Consider the following 21,564-nt stretch of genomic DNA (forward strand, 5'->3'; position numbering starts at 1 on the left):
ACTGTGCACCTATGTTATATGAATTATATCCTAATTTTAAAATGTATGTCTCCTTTTGCCCATGAAGAATTAACTCCTACAGGACTTGCCTCCTACCATCAATAACTAGAAAACTAGGGCTTCCCTCATGGCACAGTGGTTGAGAGTCTGCCTGCCGATGGAGGGGACACGGGTTCATGCCCTAGTCCAGGAAGATCCCACATGCTGCGGAGTGGCTGGGCCGGGAGCCATGGCCGCCGAGCCTGTGCGTCTGGAGCCTGTGCTCTGCAACGGGAGAGGCCACAACAGTGAGAGGCCCACGTACCGCAAAGAAAAAAAAAAAACTAGACAACTAGATAAAACACATAAAACAAACGTTTTCAGACACTGGATAACAGATGGAGCTAGACAGACTGAGCCCCATCTTGGCTTTCTGAATGGAGACAATTTCCACATAGGGGCACAGAGTGGGGAACCCAAACAGAGCCCAATGATCCCAGTGAACTGAGGGGACAATTCAATTCAATTCTGGAATTTGGTGATGCAAAGGCAAATAAAATTTGTAGGACCAAGCACTGAAGAGGAGGAAGCCAAAAAAAAAAAAGGACTCCAGAAATCAGCATAAAACTCTGAGACTTTGGCTGAAGGACAATCTGCACATACACAGGGTGAAATCCACAAGACCAGATGAAAAACAACTACTGGGGAGCTGTAAGCCTAACAATACCCAAAGCTCAAACAGCATGCTAACATTCAAGTTCCCACCAGCCAGAGTAGAGACACCACGCTTGAATACACAGAGCACTGAATAGAGATTCCAGTAGGGACACACCATAGGAGTGAAGCTAAACTAGCCCTAGAGAAAGGAATACTCCAGATCTGCCCTTAAAAGGCTTAAATACAAGCTTTGGAATGATTATGCTGATCCACAAGTAGCTATTTTCCAGAACCAAGGTTCAGACTCTCTAAAGAGAAAAAACAAGATTTGCTCCCAACGGAGTAAATTCACAATGTTCACTACCCAATAAAAATTTAACAGATACACAAGAAGCAGAAAAATGTGACCCCATAAGCAGGTAAAAAAATCCATCAATAGAGGGCAGACAGCAGAAGCAAGAAGAACTACAATCCTGCAGCCTGTGGAACAAAAACCACATTCACAGAAAGATAGACAAGATGAAAAGGCAGAGGGCTATGTACCAGATGAAGGAACAAGATAAAACCCCAGAAAAACAACTAAATGAAGTGGAGATAGGCAACCTTCCAGAAAAAGAATTCAGAATAATGATAGTGAAGATGATCCAGGACCTCTGAAAAAGAATGGAGGCAAAGATTGAGAAGATGCAAGAAATGTTTAACAAAGACCTAGAAGAATTAAAGAACAAACAATGGGGATGGTGGTGGGCTAAACTGGGCGATTGGGATTGACATGTGTACACTGATGTGTATAAAATTGATGACTAATAAGAACCTGCTGTATAAAAAAATATATAAAATAAAATTCAAAAAAAAACTAATACTAAACTTTCTTTGGGTTATTTGTATGGTAATATGTTAATATAAATGTTTCAGACATTACATGGCAAAAAATAATCCATCAACAGATATAGATCTAGAATGCTATAATATTATACTAATGGATTAGCAGATAATGACTTTAAATAGCTATTATTTACAAGCTTAACTATTTTAAGGAAAACGTGAGGATACTGAAGAGGAAAAAGGACAATATCAAAAAGAAACAAATGGAACTTCAAGAGATTAAAAAAATAAGTGCAAAAATGAAAATTCCATTTGATGGGATTAAGAACAGATTAGACGCTTCAGAAAAAAACAGTGAATTTGAATACGCAGCCACAGAAACTATCCAAACTGAAGCAGAGTGAGGAAAAAAAAAGTCTGGAAAGCAAATGAACAGAGCTTCAGTAATCTGTACACCAACATCAATTAGTCTAATACAGGTGAAATTAGAGTTACAGAGACGAGGAAAAGGGAAGAAAAAAGATATTTGAGAAAATAATGCCTTAAAATTATACAAACTTGGAGCAACATTAGCAAGATGGCACACTGAGAAGATCCAGGCCCTTATTCCCCGACAGAAACAGCAAATAAACAATAACATACAGACCAAAGCAGCTTTGGGAAAACTCCAGAAACCAATTAAAAATCAGCAACAACCAAGCAAATGCGTAACCAAAGGAAAGCTGCACTCAAAATGGTAGGAAATTTCATCTATCCTTTGCCCTAAACCCCTTCCCTAGGACATTACAACAGGTCAGAAGGAAGCCACACAACTCCTGCTCCTCCATCAGGGCAGAAGGAAGAGTGAAAGTTGTTTGCAATGTTCTGGCTTGTTAGGAGGCTGCCTGAGGAACTGGTTTCTGTCTTGCCTAACTTGGAGTGCAGTTTGGAACAGTGGTATAATCTGGTTATCAGGTTGGAGGCCACTATAAGAAATGTTAATTACCTGCAGAGGGAGAGAAGGAACTACAGGAGACAGCAGATCTTCAGGTGCCTGGGGACAAGAGATTACAGGCAGAGGAATACAAGAGAACAACTAAAGCTCTAAGAGGAAGCACTGGGGTGAGACCTTAGAGAAATTAAGGCATTTAAAAGCAGCCGTGTGTGTGTGTGTGTGTGTGTGTGTGTGTGTGTGTGTGTGTGTGTGTGTGTGTGTACACACATACAGGAGAACTGGAACAAAAGCACAAATACAGGCCAAGGAAGATGCATCCCCAGAAAAGGTTTGAGAGGACCCTGAAATAAACCTGAGACAATTTAAGCACCAAAATAATTAAGCACAACAGTAAATTATAAGCCCTTGAGAAAAAAATATAATTTATGAAATCACACAAATAACAAATAAATTTAAAAGTAAGGGGAGGGGCTTCCCTGGTGGCACAGTGGTTAAGAATCCACCTGCCAATGCAGAGGACATAGGTTAGAGCCCTAGTCCAGGAAGATCCCACATGCCACGGAGCAACTAAGCCCATGTGCCACAACTACTGAGCCTGTGCTCTAGAGCCCGGGCTCTGTAACAAGAGAAGCCACTTCAATGAGAAGAAGCCTGTGAACCGCAAGGAACAGTAGCCCCTGCTCGCTGCAACTAGAGAAAGACCATGCGCAGCAACAAAGACCCAACGCAGCCAAAAATAAAATAAATAAATTTATAAAAAATAAAAAGAGATTTAAAAATAAATAAATAAAAGTAAGGGGAGAAGAAAGGTCCCCTGCTTACAACAGAATGTAGAAAGCTGAATACTAAATGTAGAACAAGCGCTAGAAACATTTTGCAACCATCATGGTAAAGATCAGATAAGGAGCTTCCCTGATGGCACAGCGGCTGAGAATCCGCCTGCCAGTGCAGGAGACACAGGTTTGAGCCCTGGTCCAGGAAGATCCCACATGCCGCAGAGCAGCTAAGCCCATGTGCCACAACTACTGAGCCTGCACTCTAGAGCCTGCGAGGCACCACTACTGAGCCTGCGTGCCACAACTACTGAAGTCCATGAGCCTAGAGCCCATGCTCCACAACAAGAGAAGTCACTGCAATGAGAAGCCCGTGCACCACAACGAAGAGTAGCCCCCGCTCACCGCAACTAGAGAAAAGCCCACGTGCAGCAACAAAGACACAATGCAGCCAAAAATAAATTAATTAATTAATTAACGAATTAATTTTTTAAAAATCAGGTAAGAATCACCAGTGGATGCTAAGCCTGGGTTTTTTTTTTTTTTTTTAATTCCAGAGGTTCCAAAAAGCAAAACTTGTATTTGCCACATACTGGCAGCTATTTTCATAGCATTTGCACTGTACTAGATATTATAAGTAAGCTAGAGATGATTTAAAGTATACAAGAGGATGTGCGTAGGTTATATGCAAATACTATGCCATTTTATATGTGACTTGATCATCTGTGGATTTTGGTATCCACAGGGGATCCTGGAACCACCACCTACAGATACCAAGACACAACTATATTTGCATGTTCTTAGAGTAGCTCCCTGCAGAGTGCTTATTAGTTGCAAGGAAGATATAAAATACAGTTATTATACTTAGAAGCAATTTGGGCAATATCTTGACTAGATGTAACATCACGTACGAAAAACAGATGAATGCTGTATGTCCCCAGGTGTGATATCCTCAGAAGGACACAACATCACCTATGCAGTACTCTAACTGAGAAAACATAATATCAACTTAAACATGAGGACAAAGACAAAACATAAGACAAATGCGAAAAAGAATGCTCTGTTGTTTCAAAAAGGTTGGAAGAGATGCATTCTTCAAATATGTCAATAACATAAAAGTCAGAACGGCTATGAAATATTCCACATAAAAGAGGTTAAAGGGGGCTTCCCTGGTGGCGCAGTGGTTGAGAGTCCGCCTGCCGATGCAGGGGACACGGGTTTGCGCCCCGGTCCGGGAAGATCCCACATGCCACGGAGCGGCTGGGCCCGTGAGCCATGGCCGTTGGGCTTGCGTGTCCGGAGCCTGTGCTCCGCAGCAGGAGAGGCCACAGCAGTGAGAGGCCCACGTACCACAAAAACAAACAAAAAAAGATTAACAAAGTTTAATACCCAGTTGCGATTTTTTTAAATTCTCAGCAAACTAGGAACAGAATGGAATTTCCTCAACCAGATAAAGGGCATCGGTAAAAACCCTACAGCTTACATTAAACTTAATGATAAAAGATTGAATACTTTCCCCCTACGATGATCAAGAACAAAGGAAAGAATGTCCCCTCTCACCACTTCTATTCAACACTATATTGGAGGTCCTAGCCATACTAAGTGAAGTAAGTCAGAAAGACAAATATCATATGGTATCACTTACATATGAAATCTAAAATGTGATACAAATTAACTTATTTATAAAACAAACTCACAGACACAGAAAACAAATTTATGATTACCAAAGGGAAAAGGTGATTGGGGAGAAATAAATTAGGAGTTTGGGATTAGCATATACAAACTACTATATACAAAATAAATAAACAAAAAGGTCCTACTGTATAGCACAGGGAACTATATTCAATATCCTGTAATAAGCCATAATGGAAAAGAATATGAAAAAGAATATGTATATGTATGTATAAATGAATCACTTTGCTGTCCACCAGAAACTAACAAAACATTGTAAATCAACAATACTTCAATTAAAAATATAAAAAAGACACCACCAAATGTTGGCAAGAATGTGGAACAACCTAAACTCTCATATATCATTTGTGGTAGGAAGAGGCACCACCACGCTGGGAATAGTTCTAAGTTTTCTATAAAACTAAACATATATCTGCACTTGATCCAACAATTATACTCCTAAGTACTTGCCCAAGAGGAATAAAAACATATACTTAACACAAAGATTTTTGTACAAATGATTAAAATAGCTTCATTTATAAGAGCCAAAGACTAGAAACCACCCAAATAGTTGAATGGATAAACAAATTTTGGTACATTCATGCAAAGGAATATACTTAGCAATAAAAAGAAATGAACTACTGTAACACACACCAACATGAATGATGCTCAAAAATGTTATGCTGAACAAAAAAGAAGCCACACAAAACACTATATACTGGGGACTTCCCTGGTGGTCCAGTGGTTAAGACTCTGTGCTTCCAATGCAAGGCGCGTGGGTTTGATCCCTGGTTGGGGAACTAAGATCCTACATGCTGCACAGTGCGACCAAAGAATTAAAAAAAAAAAAGACTATATACTGCATAATTCCATTTATATGAAATTCTAACAAAGGGAAATCCAGTAGTAACAGACAGCAGATAAGTGGTTGCCTGGAATCACTAGTAGGAGATTAGATAGCAGGAAGCGGAAGTGGCTGCAAAGAGGTAGTGTAAGGGAACTTTTTGGGGTGATGGAAATGTTTACATCTTGTTTTTGATGGTTGTTGCACTGTTGTACATGTCTGTCAAAATTCATCAAAGCATACTCTTAAAATGGGTGCATTATATTGTTTGTAAGTTGTAACTCAAAAAGGCAGATTTTTAAAATAAAATGGAAAAAACTATCAAAAAATTTTAAGTTTACATTCCCTTAACCCATGTATTCCAGTTCTAAGAAATTATCCCAAAATGTACCTCAAAGAAACCATCAGCCAAGAACACAAAGATGCATTTACAAAAATGTTCTTTATAGCATTATTTAATAGAAATAATTTCTTTCAATGGTCCATCAATAGGGTATTAATTAAATAAGTTAGGGTACATTCATAGACTAGGATACCTCATAGCAATTAGAAGCAGCAATTAGATTTACTTATATTGACCTGAAACATGTTGTTAAATCGAAAAAGTAGGGAGGTTCCTAGTGGCTTAGTGGTTAGGATTCCAGGCTCTCACTGCTGGGGCCCGGGTTCAGTCTCTGGTCAGGGAACTGAGATCCCACAAGCTGCATGGCGTGGCCAAAAAAAATCAAAAAGGTAGTTACAAAACAGTGTGTGTAACTTAATTTTAATAAATGTATATAATACATACATATGTAAATTCAAAAACGTATGAGCCAACTTTATACCAAGAGGTGTCATCTTTTTCTTATATGTAAGAGAATGCTGAGACCACTCCTATTTTAGAGATGAAGAAACTCTCATCAGAGATGTCAAATGAGTGTCAGAGAAATCAAAACAAGACTGAGGGCCACATAGTCTTTCAGGAAACAACTGCTATCTCAATGAACAGGCATACATTCTTCAAAGTTTCTACAAAGGAACTCTGCTAAGTTGGAAAAATAAAAGCGGAGTACCAGGGACTTCCCTGGTGGCGAAGTGGTTGAGAATCCGCCTGCCAATGCAGGGGACATGGGTTCGAGCCCTCGCCCGGGAAGATCCCACATGCCCTGGAGCAACTAAGCCCATGCACCACAGCTACTGAGCCTGCGCTCTACAGCCTTCTAACCACAACTACTGAGCCTGCGTGCTACAAATACTGAAGCCCACGTGCCTAGACCCCATGCTCCGCAACAAGAGAAGCACCACAATGAGAAACCCATGCACCGCAACAAAGAGCAGCCCCGCTTGCCGCAACTAGAGAAAGCCCACGTCCAGCAACAAAGACCCAATGCAGCCAAAAATAAATAATAAATACATTTATATTTTAAAAAAAAAAGCAGAGTACCAGTGGAAAACGCCTACATGGTTTTACCGTCATCTGTCGTTCTAACATCAGAATGAAATTCAGTAAAAACCTTCTTCCATATAGTAAGTAGATAGGGCTTCCCTGGTGGCCCAGTGGTTGAGAGTCCGCCTGCCGATGCGGGGGACGCGGGTTCGTGCCCTGGTCTGGGAGGATCCCACGTGCCGTGGAGCAGCTGGGCCAGTGAGCCATGGCCGCTGAGTCTGCGCGTCCAGAGCCTGTGCTCCGCAACAGGAGAGGCCACAACAGTGAGAGGCCCGCGAACCGCAAATAAATAAATAAATAAATAAGTAGATAATGGTCTCTTATTAACACTTTTATGCTGTGCTTACTTCCCTGCTGTTAGCAGGACTTGATTTAAAAGCAGGAAGGCATACCCTGAGAAAACCATAATTCAAAAAGAGTCATGTACCAAAATGTTCATTGCAGCTCTGTTTACAATAGCCAGGACATGGAAGCAACCTAAGTGTCCATCATCGGATGAATGGATAAAGAAGATGTGGCACATATATACAATGGAATATTACTCAGCCATAAAAAGAAACGAAATTGAGATATTTGTAGTGAGGTGGATGGACCCAGAGTCTGTCATATAGAGTGAAGTTAAGTCAGAAAGAGAAAAACAAATACCGTATGCTAACACATACATATGGAACCTCAGAAAAAAAAAAAAAAGGTCATTAAGAACCTAGGGGTAAGACAGGAATAAAGACACAGACCTACTAGAGAATGGACTCGATGATATGGGGAGGGGGAACGGTAAGCTGTGACAAAGTGAGAGAGTGGCATGGACATATATACAGTACCAAACGTAAAATAGATAGCTAGTGGGAAGCAGCCGCATAGCACAAGGAGATCAGCTCGGTGCTCTGTGACCACCTAGAGGGGTGGGATAGGGAGGGTGGGAGGGAGGGAGACGCAAGAGGGAAGAGATATGGGAACATATGTATATGTATAACTGATTCACTTTGTTATAAAGCAGAAACTAACACACCATTGTAAAGCAATTATACTCCAATAAAGATGTTAAAAAAATAAATAAATAAATAAATAAATAAAATAAAAGCAGGAAGAAGACAATGTCAGTATGGAGTCTCCCTGAAAGCAGGAAGGAAGTACTTTGGACTGATTAAGGCCAGCATGACATTCATAGTGGCCAATCTCATTCCAGCTGAGTTAAAGTAATCATTCCAATATTTGCTCCCTGTCAGCCCTTGTCAGGATCCAAAAGAAAACTGAGAAACTGTTCACACATATACACACACACACAGAAAGAAAAAGGCTAATTTATTATAATCTGCTTGTCAAATATCAAGTATTTGTAATACTCCAAAAAATAAATAATCACTGAGCTTCAGTAAGTGGTATTTACAAGGCAAAACAACTCCAAAACTTACCAGCACCACCCCCACAAAATTTACTTCCACTTTTTTTTTTAAACACCTTTACTGGAGTATAATTGCTTTACATTGTTGTTAGTTGCTACTGTATAACAAAGTGAATCGGCTGTATGTATACATATATCCCCGTATCTCCTCCCTCTTGCGGCTCCCTCCCCCCCTCCCTAACGCACCCCTCTAGGTGGTCACAAAGCACCGAGCTGATCTCCCTGTGCTATGAGGCTGCTTCCCACTAGCTATCTATTTTACATTTGGTAGTGTACATATGTCCATGCCACTCTCTCACTTCGTCCCAGCTTACCCTTCCCCCACCCCGTGTTCTCAAGTCCATTCTCTACATCTGTGTCTTTATAACTTCAGCGTTCTTGATCTTCTCCTACCTGACCCTCCACTCCCACTAAGAATGAAATCATCTTGCTATGAAATGTTAAGAGGAAAAAAGATACTGATGGTTTACTAATGACAATTAGTAATATTCTGATGGTTTACTAATCATATATATGTATGCATACACATATATAGTATTTGTGTATTGAACTTATAAATGTACCTTTGTTCAAGCACATAAATGCCAAAGAAGTCATCTAAAAATAGATTATACAATTCTATACTGTCTACTCACATTTGCCCAGTCTGAATCTTCTCACCATCATAGCCTCCTTCTTAAATAATTAAGTTGACCAACTGTCACCCCCGTCCCATAAAAGTACTTGGATTCTAATACTTCTATATCTGCATACCTATATCTCACTATATTCTAAAACCTAAGACCCAGCTTGAGCAATGTGGACAGGACAAACAAGAGAAGGGAAAAAGAGAAGGAAGAAAGGATTTTGTAAAAATTTTCACCAAAAACATTTTCACTGACCTTGCCCACAGCTATCAAATATAGCACTCACCTACTCTGAATACTCCAAGTAATACTAACAATTTTAACCTAACCAGCCATAAAAATATCAGGAGTAGCAGTCACCATTTATTAAATGCTTATTCTGTATCAAGCACCATGCTGAGTACTATATGTTATCTCATTTAATCCTTCCTACAACTCTCCAAAGCAGGCTGTAAAAATTTGGAGAGGTTCACTTGCTCAAGTCTACACAGATAGAGGAATCCAGAATCAGATGTATGTCCATCTGTCTCAAGAACCAAAATAAATAAATAAATAAATACTAACCACACTTCTATTTTATTCCACATGCTTTTATTCCTCTCTTTATTACAGGATTAAAAAACAGAGCATGGGGCTTCCCTGGTGGCGCAGTGGTTAAAAATCTGCCTGCCAATGCAGGGAACACAGGTTCGAGCCCTGGCCTGGGAATATCCCACATGCCACAGAGCAACTAAGCCTGTGTCACACAACTACTGAGCCTGTGCTCTAGAGCCCGTGAGCCACAACTACTGAGGCTGCATGCCACAACTACTGAAGCCCGGGAGCCTAGAGCCCCTGCTCCACAACAAGAGAAGCCTGCGCACCGCAAGGAAGAGCAGCCCCCGCTCGCAGCAACTAGAGAAAGCCCGCGTGCAGCAACGAAGACTCAATGCAGCCAAAAATAAAAATAAATAAAATAAGTAAATTTTAAATAAATACATAAAAAGAAAGCACAGCATGGACATCCATATGCAAAAAAATGAACCCCGACCTAAACTTTACAACTTACACAAAAATTAACTAGGTCACAGATCTAAATATAAAAAAGCAAAACCATGAAAATTCTAAGGGAAAACATTTGTGACTTAGGGTTAGGCAAAAAGTTCTTATATATGACATCAATCCATAAAAGAAAAATTAATAAATTGGACTTCATCAAAATTTAAAACTTTTGCTCTGTAAAAGTCACTGATAAGAGAATGAAGAGATAAGCTACAGACTGGGGAAAATATCTGGAAATCACATATCTTTGAAAGGACTTGTAACCAGAATATATATAAAAGAACTCTCAAAACTCAACAGTAAGAAAACAGTTTTAAGTTGTGTAAAAGATAAGAATACCTCACCAAAGCAGATAAAAGAATGGCAAAAAGGCACATTAAAAAAGATGCTCAGGGCTTCCCTGGTGGCACAGTGGTTGAGAATCCGCCTGCTAACGCAGGGGACACGGGTTCGATCCCTGGTCTGGGAGGATCCCACATGCCACAGACCAACTGGGCCCGTGAGCCACAACTACTGAGGCTGCAAGTCTGGAGCCTGTGCTCCACAACAAGAGACTGCGACAGTGAGAGGCCCATGCACCGCGATGAAGAGGGGCCCCCGCTCACTGCAACTGGAGAAAGCCCTTGTACAGAAACGAAGACCCAACACAGCCAAAAATAAATAAATACATATAAAAAAAAATGTTCAACATCATTAGCCATTAGAGAAATACAAATTAAAACCACAATAAGAGAGACTTCTCTAGTTGCAGAGTGGTTAAGAATCCGCCTGCTGGGCTTCCCTGGTGGCGCAGTGGTTGAAAGTCCGCCTGCCGATGCAGGGGACACGGGTTCGTGGCCCAGTCTGGGAGGATCCCACATGCCGCGTAGCGGCTGGGCCCGTGAGCCATGGCCGCTGGGCCTGCGCGTCCGGAGCCTGCGCTCCACAACGGGAGAGGCCACAACAGTGAGAGGCCCGTGTACCGCAAAAAAAAAAAAAAAAAAAAAGCATCTGCCTGCCAATGCAAGGGACACGGGTTTGATCCCTGCTCCGAGAAGATCCTACATGCCACGGAGCAACTAAGCCCATGCACCACAACTACAGAGCCTGCGTTCTGGAGCCCACGAGCCTCAACTAGTGAGCCCAAGTGCTGCAACTAGTGAAGCCCGCACACCTAGAGCCTGTGCTCTGCAACAAGAGAAGCCACCACAATGAGAAGCCTGCACACTGCAATGAAGAGCAGCCCCTGCTCGCCGCAACTAGAGAAAGCCCACACACAGCAACAAAGACCCAATGCAGCCAAAAAAAAAAAAAAAAACAAAACACAATAACATATCACTACACACTTATTAGAATGGCTCAAATGAAAATGCCAACACCACCAAATGCTGGCAAGGGTGCAGAACAACTGGAATTCTCTTATGCTGTTGATGGGAATGCATAGTACAGGCACTCTGAGAAACAGTTTGGTAGTTTCTTATGAAGTTAAACATATACCTACCATATAACCCAACAATCCCACTCCTGGATATTTACTTTAAAGAAATGAAAACTATGTTCACATAAAAACCTGTACACAGATGTTTATAGTAGTTCTATTCATAACTGCCCAAAACTGGAAACAAATTAATGAGAGGGGACAAACTAGTGAAACATACCACAACTCAGATGAACCTGAAAGCCAAAACCAATCTCAAATGGTTACATACTGTATGATTCCACTTATATGACATTCTCAGGAAGACAACACTATAGTAACCAAGAAGAGATCAGTGATTGCCAAAGTATGGGGTGAGGAAGAGGTGACTGTAAGAGACAACACGAGGAAGTTTTTTGGGGGAGTAGAGCTCTTCTGTATCCTGATTGTGGTAGGTGGCTACAGAAATCTATACATGCGTTAAAATGCATAAAAATACACCCACAAAGTGCAGAATAGTGTGGATATTAGGATGATCCCTTTGTGTCTTCAACATCCTTTAAAGGATATTTCTGTAACATAAAAACTTATGTGCTTATATGTCTATATATTTTTTGCAGTTCAGAATTAAAAGAAACCGTTAGAAATGGTTCCCTTTTTCAGTGGGAGAAGAGACTTGTATCTTTCTACTGTTTGAATTATGAGTCATTTTTGTACTCTTCTTTATATTTTTTCTTTAACTTTTTGTTTTGTTCTGTTTGCTGCTTACCATGGAGCACTTCTCCAGTACTTCCTCCTGGAACTTCAGAAATCGCTCCTGAACCTCAGCTTCATTGAGGAAAAAGGCAAGGAAGTGAGTGAAGGGCTGCTTTCTTCTAAAAGTGAGCAAAAGAACATCAATCCGAGTTCGGGCTGAAATTACACCACTTCGATGCTGGCCAGTGATTACTGCAAGCAAAAAAAAAAAGGCAAATATTAAAATGCTCAAGGACCATCAAATGGTTGTAAAATAGGTGACCTCTTGAAACTGTCAGCTCTGGAGAATAAAATTGTCATGAATGTGTACATAATTCTTAACAGGGGACAGTACCAAGGGTAAGAAAGCTGTTAATGAATTCAGTCTAAGCAGAATGAGGTTTAAATACAGAATAACCTCAAGGCCATCTGATGAAGTAGAGAAATGAGTTCAAAAGCTACAAGCAATCCCTCATACCTTGCTGGTATGAATGTAAAATGGTACAGTTGCTATGGAAAAGTTTGGCAGTTCTTTGAAAAGGTACACAGAAAAATACCATGTGACCCAGGAATTCACTCCTAGATAGAAACTCAAAGGAAGTAAAAACAGGTGTTCAAAGAAAAAACCTGTACAGGGACTTCCCTGGTGGCACAGCAGTTAAGAATCCATCTGCCAATGCAGGGGACACGGGTTCGAGCCCTGGTTCAGGAAGATCCCACATGCCACAGAGCAACTAAGCCTGTGCACCACAACTAATAAGCCTGTGCTCTAGAGCCCGTGAACCACAACTACTGAGCCCACGTGCCACAACTACTGAAGTCCGCGTGCCTAGAGCCCGTGCTCCACAACAAGAGAAGCCACTGCAATGAGAAGCCCGCGCACTGCAACGAAGAGTAGCCCCTGTTGCTCACCACAACTAGAGAAAAGCCCGCATGCAGAACGAAGACCCAACACAGCCAAAAATTAATTAATTAATTAATTAATTTTTAAAAAAATGTCATTAAAGTCCTAAAGCTAAAGTTTGCTGAAGTTACCAAGGGGCTGGGGAAAATTCTAGCACTTCATTGTCCAAAACAGGAGCCCACACGCAGCTAGTTAAATTAAAAGTTAAATGAATTAGAATGAAGCAGTATTTAAAATTCAGTTCCTCAGTCACACTAGCCACATTTCAAGTAATCACAGTCCCGTGTGGCTAGTGGCTCCTGCACTGGACAGTGCAGATACACAACATGTTCACAATCACAGAAAGTTCTCCTGGACAGCACTGCTCTAAAGTCAACTGCTACTTACCTGCCACAGTGATTATTCTTACACAGCACAAAATGAAAAGAGTACTTATTTTTTTCTCCTAAAACTTAATACAACCTATGAGTGATTATGGAAAATGGATTATTGGAGGCTGCTGCACTTATTCGACATTGAAGAAGTCCTACTGCTTTAGGATGAGTTTTTTAAAATTCTGTCCCTCCAGTGCCTCTCACTCAAAGCCACTTTACAACACAAGCCTATGCCCTTGGTTCACATTGTTGCTTTAGTACAGACACTTTCTGACGTAATTTCTATTGCTAAACGACTCTTCCTCACCTGACTAGTTATTTGAATCAGGTTGTTGTTTTAATTATTATTCTTACTATTTCCTTCCTAGTCTACAAAGCAAGATAAAAACAGAGAACAATATGGAAAGGTCTGAACTTTATTTCAAATTTGCTGATCCCACTGGTTTTCTCTAATTCTAACTTGAAATAATTCACAACTTCATTTCAAGCTACTGAAGCATGAAAGAAATTTCCTTGTCCACAACAAAATCTGGAAGCTTTATTCCATCAGTGCGTGGTGAAGTATAAAATTAAGGCCTAGGTACTTAATCAAGATAAGGTTGTATGACTACATCTTTCTTCATTTGGGAGACTGACACTGATATAAAAAGGCCAATAGCTACAGAACCACGTAAAGAATATAGTCACCAAACACCTCAGTTGGGTCACATTATTCCATACACACACACAAGTGATTCCAAATATAACATATATATTGGGTCTCACCAATTTCTCCTTCTTGTCCAGGCTTAGGAATGCTTATGGAAGTTTTGGTCTCCACTTCTAGTTTCTTCCTAGTGTCGCCCCTCTTTCCAACTATATGCCTATAATATAAAGAAAATTAATTAACGTAAATCAAAATGTTCAAGAATAAAGAACTCCATCATGTTTAAATCATACGTGGCCAGAGACACTCCCTCATAGAAAAGTGCTTCAGTAAAAACTCAGTATCTGTAGGGGAAATTACAAATCATACAGCTTTATAGAACATACTGCATTACACTCATTGGCAAAATGATATCCTACAGCCAATTCAACCACGTAGAAAGAATAACTATGCTCAATGCCTGCTTGCTTCTCAAAACTATATTCAGAGACTTCCCTGGTGGTGCAGTGGTTAAAAATCCGCCTGCCAATGCAGGGGACACGGGTTCGAGCCCTGGTCCAGGAAGATCCCACATGCCACGGAGCAACCAAGCCTGTGCGCCACAACTACTGAGCCTGGGCTCTAGAGCCCGCGAGCCACAACTACTGAAGCCCACGCGCCACAACTACTGAAGCCCACGTGCCTAGAGCCCATGCTCCACAACAAGAGAAGCCACCACAACGAAAAGTAGCCCCCACTCGCCACAAGTAGAGAAAGCCCGCGGGCATCAACAAAGACCTAACACACCCAAAAATAAATAAATAACTACGTTCAAAATCTGGGTCTGCAGTTCAGTGAAAGGAAAGCTGGCACAGTCTCACAGGGCACTTGACTGGGTCTACAGTTTGAAGGGGGAAAACCTCGTTCTCTTAGAGAGCAAAAATTACATTATGAGTTCATCCTAAGGGAATTATCCTTGATTAATTAAATAAAGGTAAAGAGCTTAGCAAAGAGCAGGGTTCACCAGTCAGGACAGATTCAAGCACAGAGAGTAAAGAGGTAATCCTCAGGTTGAATTCAAACACATAGGCATGTTTTGTTTGGGAGAGTTCACGTAAAAATTGGGAAATTTTACCTAAAAATATAGATTTCTAAGTTCTTTTGAAAAATTGGGAGATCTGACTACTCATGGCAAAAATAGGCTGGAACATGAGCGCGTTCCTAAAAGTGGAATATGAGTTCATCACAAACCCTGTCCCTCCCTACTGTCTTTCACTGACTGCACCTCAATCATCTGCTGGCTCATTTGCATTACTTGCCTGGGCCTCCTAGCATAAATAATTCTGACAATCCAAGGTTATCTTCTGAAACCCATAGTAATTAGATGTGTTAAAGCAAATGAGACTACCGGATCCCAGGAGAAAAGTTTCAGAGTCTATAAAGCACTAAGAGACCACCACAGGACCATAGTTAAGAGATAAAACTTCCTCATCAACAGTATTTCAGCTTCTATGATTTCAATTACAGTATCCAACAGCATGGGTGACTATGTCTAAAACTTTGCATTTGTTTTTTACATGGGGATAACCAAGCCTGGTTATTTCCATTAAGATCTACTGTAGTAAGCCAGATTTTTATAAAACAAGATGTTTAGAAGAGGACGAGAACTCCACAGTTTCAATGTGGTTTTTCTCTGTGTTGGGCTAGGGACTGTGCAGCACCGACTCCATCAGGCCCTTGCCTTTCCAGGCCTTATCAACAAGGGGAGCTTTCAACCAGGCTCTTGTTTGTTAGCACACGGCTAGTGGACAAACTTACCCTAAGTAGTTGGCTCAAAGTGTTATTAATAGTCCAGGCACCTTAGGGAAGTGGTTGAGGTTAAAGACGCTTTAGAATCAAACCTTGGGCAAGTCATTTAATCACTCTAAACCTATTTCCTCACTTATAAAAATGGAGTGAATAATACCTAAGTAACATAAGGTTGTTTTTTTTTTTTTTTTTTTTTATCTGTTGTTGCGGAGCACAGGCTCCAGACACGCAGGCTCAGTTAATTGTGGCTCACGGGCCCAGCCGCTCCGCAGCATGTGGGATCCTCCCAGACCAGGGCTCGAACCCATGTCCCCTGCATTGGCAGGTGGACTCCGAACCACTGCGCCACCAAGGAAGCCCCATAAGGTTGTTTTAAGGATTAAATGTGATCATATATAAAAGGGCTTCCTAGTGACTGACACATAGCTCAGTACAGCCCATGCCATCCTCATTAAGCCCATGACAGCATCCTTACAGTTAAGAGTACCAGACCCAAAAGAGGTTTACATGGAAAGTCTAAAACACTCACTACAATAAAAGATATGCAGTGAAAGGGTGACTCCTTTATTGAATATGTAAGTGGAAATTCCTGCCAGATCGAGTGGTTCTCAATCTTGGCTACACACTGGAATCACCTGGGGGGCTACAAAAACTAATGATGCCTGGGTTCAGCTCCCAGAGATTTGGACTCAACTGGTCTGGGGTGCACCTAGGTATCAGGAATTTTTAAAGCTCCCCAGGAGCTTTAAATGTGCACCTGAAGTTGAGAACCACAGTATTAGATCCAGTCCGTGCACACGTGTATCACCATTAGGCTTTGATTATAAATTACTTTGGTTAAGTAATCTCTTCCTTGATCCAAATAACTTTACATAAATGATTCATAAGAAAGAAATCTTCCTTGTATGACAATTGTTTCTCAATAAGACAGGAAGGGAGGGAGGGAGGAAGGAGTCTTCCTAGTAAATATTATCTATTAATTAGGATTTAGCAGAACCAATACCTAATCTAAATTGCAAGTCATCTGGAACAAAATGAGTACTTAGAATATATAGAATTCAAAAGGTCATCAAGTTAGAATCAGATATTTAAGGAATCTTTACACACCTTAGCAGTAGCAAATATATACATTAAGGAAGACATGTTGCATTGACTTTATCAGGAACCTGAGCCACAACTTTCTAAAATCATGTTTCTTAGAAGAAAATGTCACCGGAACCTCAGAGAAAAGTGAGCTGTCAGGATTAACATCTGGTTTCGCATTCAGCCACATTCCATAAGAATTTCATCCTTAATAGGTGTTTCAGAAGATTCTCAAGGTTGACAAAAATGAAACTACTTGCCTCTTGGAGCTTAAAGGTATATGATTCCATATTTGTAGATCTCCTCTCATAGAGGATCAAGGACAGACTTTATTCATCTGGTACAACACAGAAAAAAAATCTATGACTTCCCAGACCAGCCTATCTCCAGAGGCACAAGCCCAAAAGAAGCCAGTCAGCCACATAAGCTAACCGTATTAGTGGTTAATAAGAGAATGTGGTCCATCACGCAAGCAAGCAAGCACAGACTGAAGGGATGGCAAAGCTTCCAAGCAATTTACATATAACGATAACGCTGGAAAACGCACATCAGTATTTGACAAGCACTGGAGAATAACAGGACACATTCCTACCTTCAAGAAGCTTCCCATCTAGTGGGAAAAATATCAAATAGCACACAAATAAATATAAACATAAGACTGAGAAATGCTACAAAGGAAAAGTAGAGGGTGTTATGAAAACGTATAGAAGGGTAATCAATATGGCGGTGGGGATGTCGGTGTCAAAGCAAGCTTCCCTAAGGAAGGAGAATAAAACTAGCTAAGGAACAGGAGAGATTAAAAGGCAAAGGGAACAGCATATGCCAAGGCTCAAAGGCAGGAAGGAACACAGCACATGTGAAAAACTGAAGAAAACCAGTTAAGCTTAAGTGCGAAGCCAGGGAAACAGTGGTGTGAACTGAGACTGAAAAATCAAGGCTGGCTAACTCATGTTCAAGATTTTGACCACTGCTCTAATGGAAGAGAATTCCATCTTCAGAGGAAGGATGTTAATGGATTTCAAGCAAAGGTAGTAAAATAATCAGGTTTGCCTTTTAAAAAGATCATTCCGCCCTCAATGTGAAGAACTGATTGGAAGAGAGAGCAAGAATCAATGTGGAGAGACCAGTAAGTAGGCTACTTCAAGTAATTCACAGACAAGGCAGCAGGGTGGCTGTAAAGAAAGAGATAAGTAGATTCAAAAGATATTTAAGAAGCAAAATCAACAGGACTTGGTGACACATGTGAAATGATGAAACTGATCTACAATCAGTCCTTAGAAATTCTAGGACATTAAACACTAAACCATTTTATTACTAGTAATCAAGCATTGCAATAAGTGTGGAAAAGAGAAGAATCCACTTCCTGCTATGTTTCCTAGAAATGCCTTCCCGTGAAGCTGCCGGGGGCCTCACTCACTTGTAGAGCAGGCTGGGGGCCTTCAGAGTACACCGGAAACCTTGTGGGGTCTGCACCACCTCATAGCCTTCACAGGACTCTTCTGCACACTCCACGAGACCTGTAGAGAAATGGTAACATCTCGCTCAGAGCTGCTGCTCTATGGACAACAGTCTGCTTTCTCACCAGCTGTCCAACCACTCTCAAGGTTTAAAAAAAGCAATACACACACAAAAAAAACAGTCATACACTTTACACTACAGAACACTGCTCTGATATTCCTTCTGACCTGCTCTTAGAAGAAAAATAAAGAATAAAAAACACATGACTATTTTAAATCTTCCAATCTTGGAACCGTGGAAAAGGAGTATTTACATATCACTATTTAACTGTTTTCTCCCAGAAAGCTAAGACAGTAACATTTTTTGTACTGTTTTTTTCTTTTGGAGATGTGTTTCATGTAACATAAAACTCATCCTCTTAAAATGTACAACTCAGTGGTTTTTAGTATTAAAACACAAAATCACTTCAGTGAATGAGGTAGGAGTGATACTGGAGAACTTACTCCATACAGCCAAGACAAAGAGAAAGGAGGAGGGTGAAATAAAGGAGCTCAAGGCCCCAAGGCAAAAGGGAAACAGCAGGGAGGACCAAGGGGAAGACTATTCCCCAAGGCTTAGGGCCTAATGGAAAAGCTTACAAACCAAAAGGAAAAGGAAGCAGAGAACCTGAAAGGCCCTATTTGTGCATTAAACCCAAGTCCAAGTTAATCAGCCTGAAAATATTGCCCATCTCAACGGTTTAGTTTGCTTCTTAAAAATTATCCCTATTTTAAGTAGTAATAATGTTGGTTGTGTATTTGAAACTGCCTGTATATGACTGCAAAGAAGAAAAGAAAAATTACAACACAACAATTATAATAACAACAGTTAACACTGGGCACATGTTCATTTATTTCAATAATTTATAGAAATTACTTCATAGCTTTACAGATAAAAGAACTTCATTTTGCCACAGATTATTAATGGTTAATATTAATAGTTAACTAAAATTACCCCATATTACATTTAAGCCTCTGCACAAAGATGAGACACAACCTGATGTATGAACTGAGAACACCTCATCAAACTCACTCATCTGTCCCCTCAGACGTCAACACAAAGGGAGCTGTAAGAGGCCAAACATCTCAAATTTCAGTGCTCACACAGAAATACACTGAAACAAAGAATTGCTTCTACAATACGGAGAACATTTTACTTCTAATCTGACCAAAGATCAACCAGGATTACCTTGATAACAGTCATCATCTTCATCTTCATGTTGATAAGTCTGCTCTTGGATGGGATTCTTCCTGTAAACCCGTCCACCAATTCTTATAAGCTGTGGACGCAGAACTTCCATGATACTTTCTCCAAACAACAGTCCTGTGGAATACTGAAAAATAAACCATCACCTTACCTTTTGTTTTAATCATAAAACCCTACCTCTATTATGTGGATCTTTATGTAAGCCTAAAAGGACATAATTGGGCATCAGTTCACAGTACATCCTAAGCAAATGCAGCATTGTTTCCACTAGATTTCCCCTATCTAGAAGCTGTTTTAAATCAATTGCTGCATTTTCCACTACACTACTCCACTCCTGGCACACTCTAGACAGTAATTTGTAAGCTATTCAGCATTCCCAAAAAAAATGATTAAAAGATACTGAGCCCATCCATGACTTTGAAAGAGAAACTAGAGATCTCTTCATTACTTTAACCTAAAGAGAGTAAAATGCAACCTTCTGTGCTTATCTAAACATTTGCAAAGTGTCTTACCCTCACTATTTAGCACAACCTTTAAGAGAATTAGGGATATTTAAAACACTTATCCTCAAGGGGAGGACCAAAAAAACCCTAAATTCTTTTAGAGGTGCTAGAAATATATATCCAACAATTAGATCCGGTTGCCTATCAAAACAAAGTTAAAATATGACTTAACCAACATGGTTCTCTAAACCAACACATTGCTGAGGGGAAGAATCCGATTTCCGTAGGTAACTGCTCAAAAACTCCACATCACTCACAGAGAAGCCAAGTTTCCAGTCACCATTTAATGAATCAGTAATTTAGGAAACAAAGGTTCCTTACGGGTTAGCTGTGGTTATGTTTAACCAGTGTTTCTACCACGTATGTTAGATGGTCTTGAAGCCCAAAATAACTTAAGAGTTCCCCCCCAAAAAATCAATTCTTACTAAATGCGCAATCCAATCTCAGCAAGTAAGTCACTTTAATTGGTAATCTGCTTACTGAACCAAGAGGAGATTTCGTGTTGTGAGAAATAACAATATAAAAGGTAAACAGACTTGAATGTCGGAAGAGGCAGTATAATTAGCAATAGTTTAATAACATTATACCCTAGTGCCCAATTTCCCAGGACCTCTCACACACACAAAAAAACTCTCCACAAAAAGAGACTTTAGGGCTTCCAGGTCTTCCCTGGTGGCGAGTGTTTGAGAGTCCGCCTGCCGATTCAGGGGATGCGGGTTCGTGCCCCGGTCCGGGAGGATCCCGCATGCCGCGGAGCTGCTGGGCCCGTGAGCCATGGCCGCTGGGCCTGCGCATCCGGAGCCTGCGCTCCGCAGCGGGAGAGGCCACAACAGTGAGAGGCCCGCGTACCGCAAAAAAAAAAACCAAAACAGACTTTAATGTTAAGATCGGGCCTCAGACTGAGCTCTGGGGGCAGATATAGGGTTGTCTCAGAGACAGGAAATCCTTCATCTGCCTTTCCTCTACGGCCCTGGGCTACGAGACTGCTCATTAGGAATGACGGGAAAAAAACCAATTTCACCCTGCTTCGCGGTGGTTTGGAGAGAGAAAGAGAGAGGAAAGCAGAAGGCCTGCAATGTCGTGGGGGGAGATGAAACCCTGAATCATAAAAGCGAGCAAAATAAAACGAGTACGTCAAAGCGAGCGAAGAGAAACTGGCTCCACTGCGGTAGGAAAACCTCCGTAGGCACAGCAAGCGAAAGACCCGGAAGGCCTCTTCGAGAAAGCGTTCCCAGCGCCTCTCCGCCCCGACCA

General features: G+C 40.9%; 1 protein-coding gene across 6 annotated transcripts in view; it reads right to left on the reverse strand.

The window, feature by feature from the left end:
- Positions 1-21,564, reverse strand: part of ASCC1 (activating signal cointegrator 1 complex subunit 1) — a 92,907-nt gene that overhangs the window by 70,958 nt on the left and 385 nt on the right. For 3 of the 6 annotated variants that reach the window (XM_024739773.1, XM_024739772.1, XM_024739771.1), the window contains exons 1-5: positions 21,444-21,537; positions 19,790-19,934; positions 18,522-18,621; positions 14,353-14,450; positions 12,344-12,522 (exon numbers count right to left, since the gene is read on the reverse strand). In XM_024739773.1, coding sequence (XP_024595541.1) covers positions 12,344-12,522; positions 14,353-14,450; positions 18,522-18,621; positions 19,790-19,901 — 489 coding nt within the window. In that variant the 5' untranslated portion in view covers positions 19,902-19,934; positions 21,444-21,537. Of the gene's footprint in view, positions 1-12,343; positions 12,523-14,352; positions 14,451-18,521; positions 18,622-19,789; positions 19,935-21,443; positions 21,562-21,564 lie in introns of those variants that run through there. The other 3 variants (XM_024739770.1, XM_024739769.1, XM_024739776.1) reach the window with 2 other exon arrangements.

Source organism: Neophocaena asiaeorientalis, unplaced genomic scaffold (genome assembly GCF_003031525.2).
Source record: "Neophocaena asiaeorientalis asiaeorientalis breed wild unplaced genomic scaffold, Neophocaena_asiaeorientalis_V1.1 scaffold501, whole genome shotgun sequence".
Classification (NCBI taxonomy): Eukaryota; Metazoa; Chordata; class Mammalia; order Artiodactyla; family Phocoenidae; genus Neophocaena; species Neophocaena asiaeorientalis.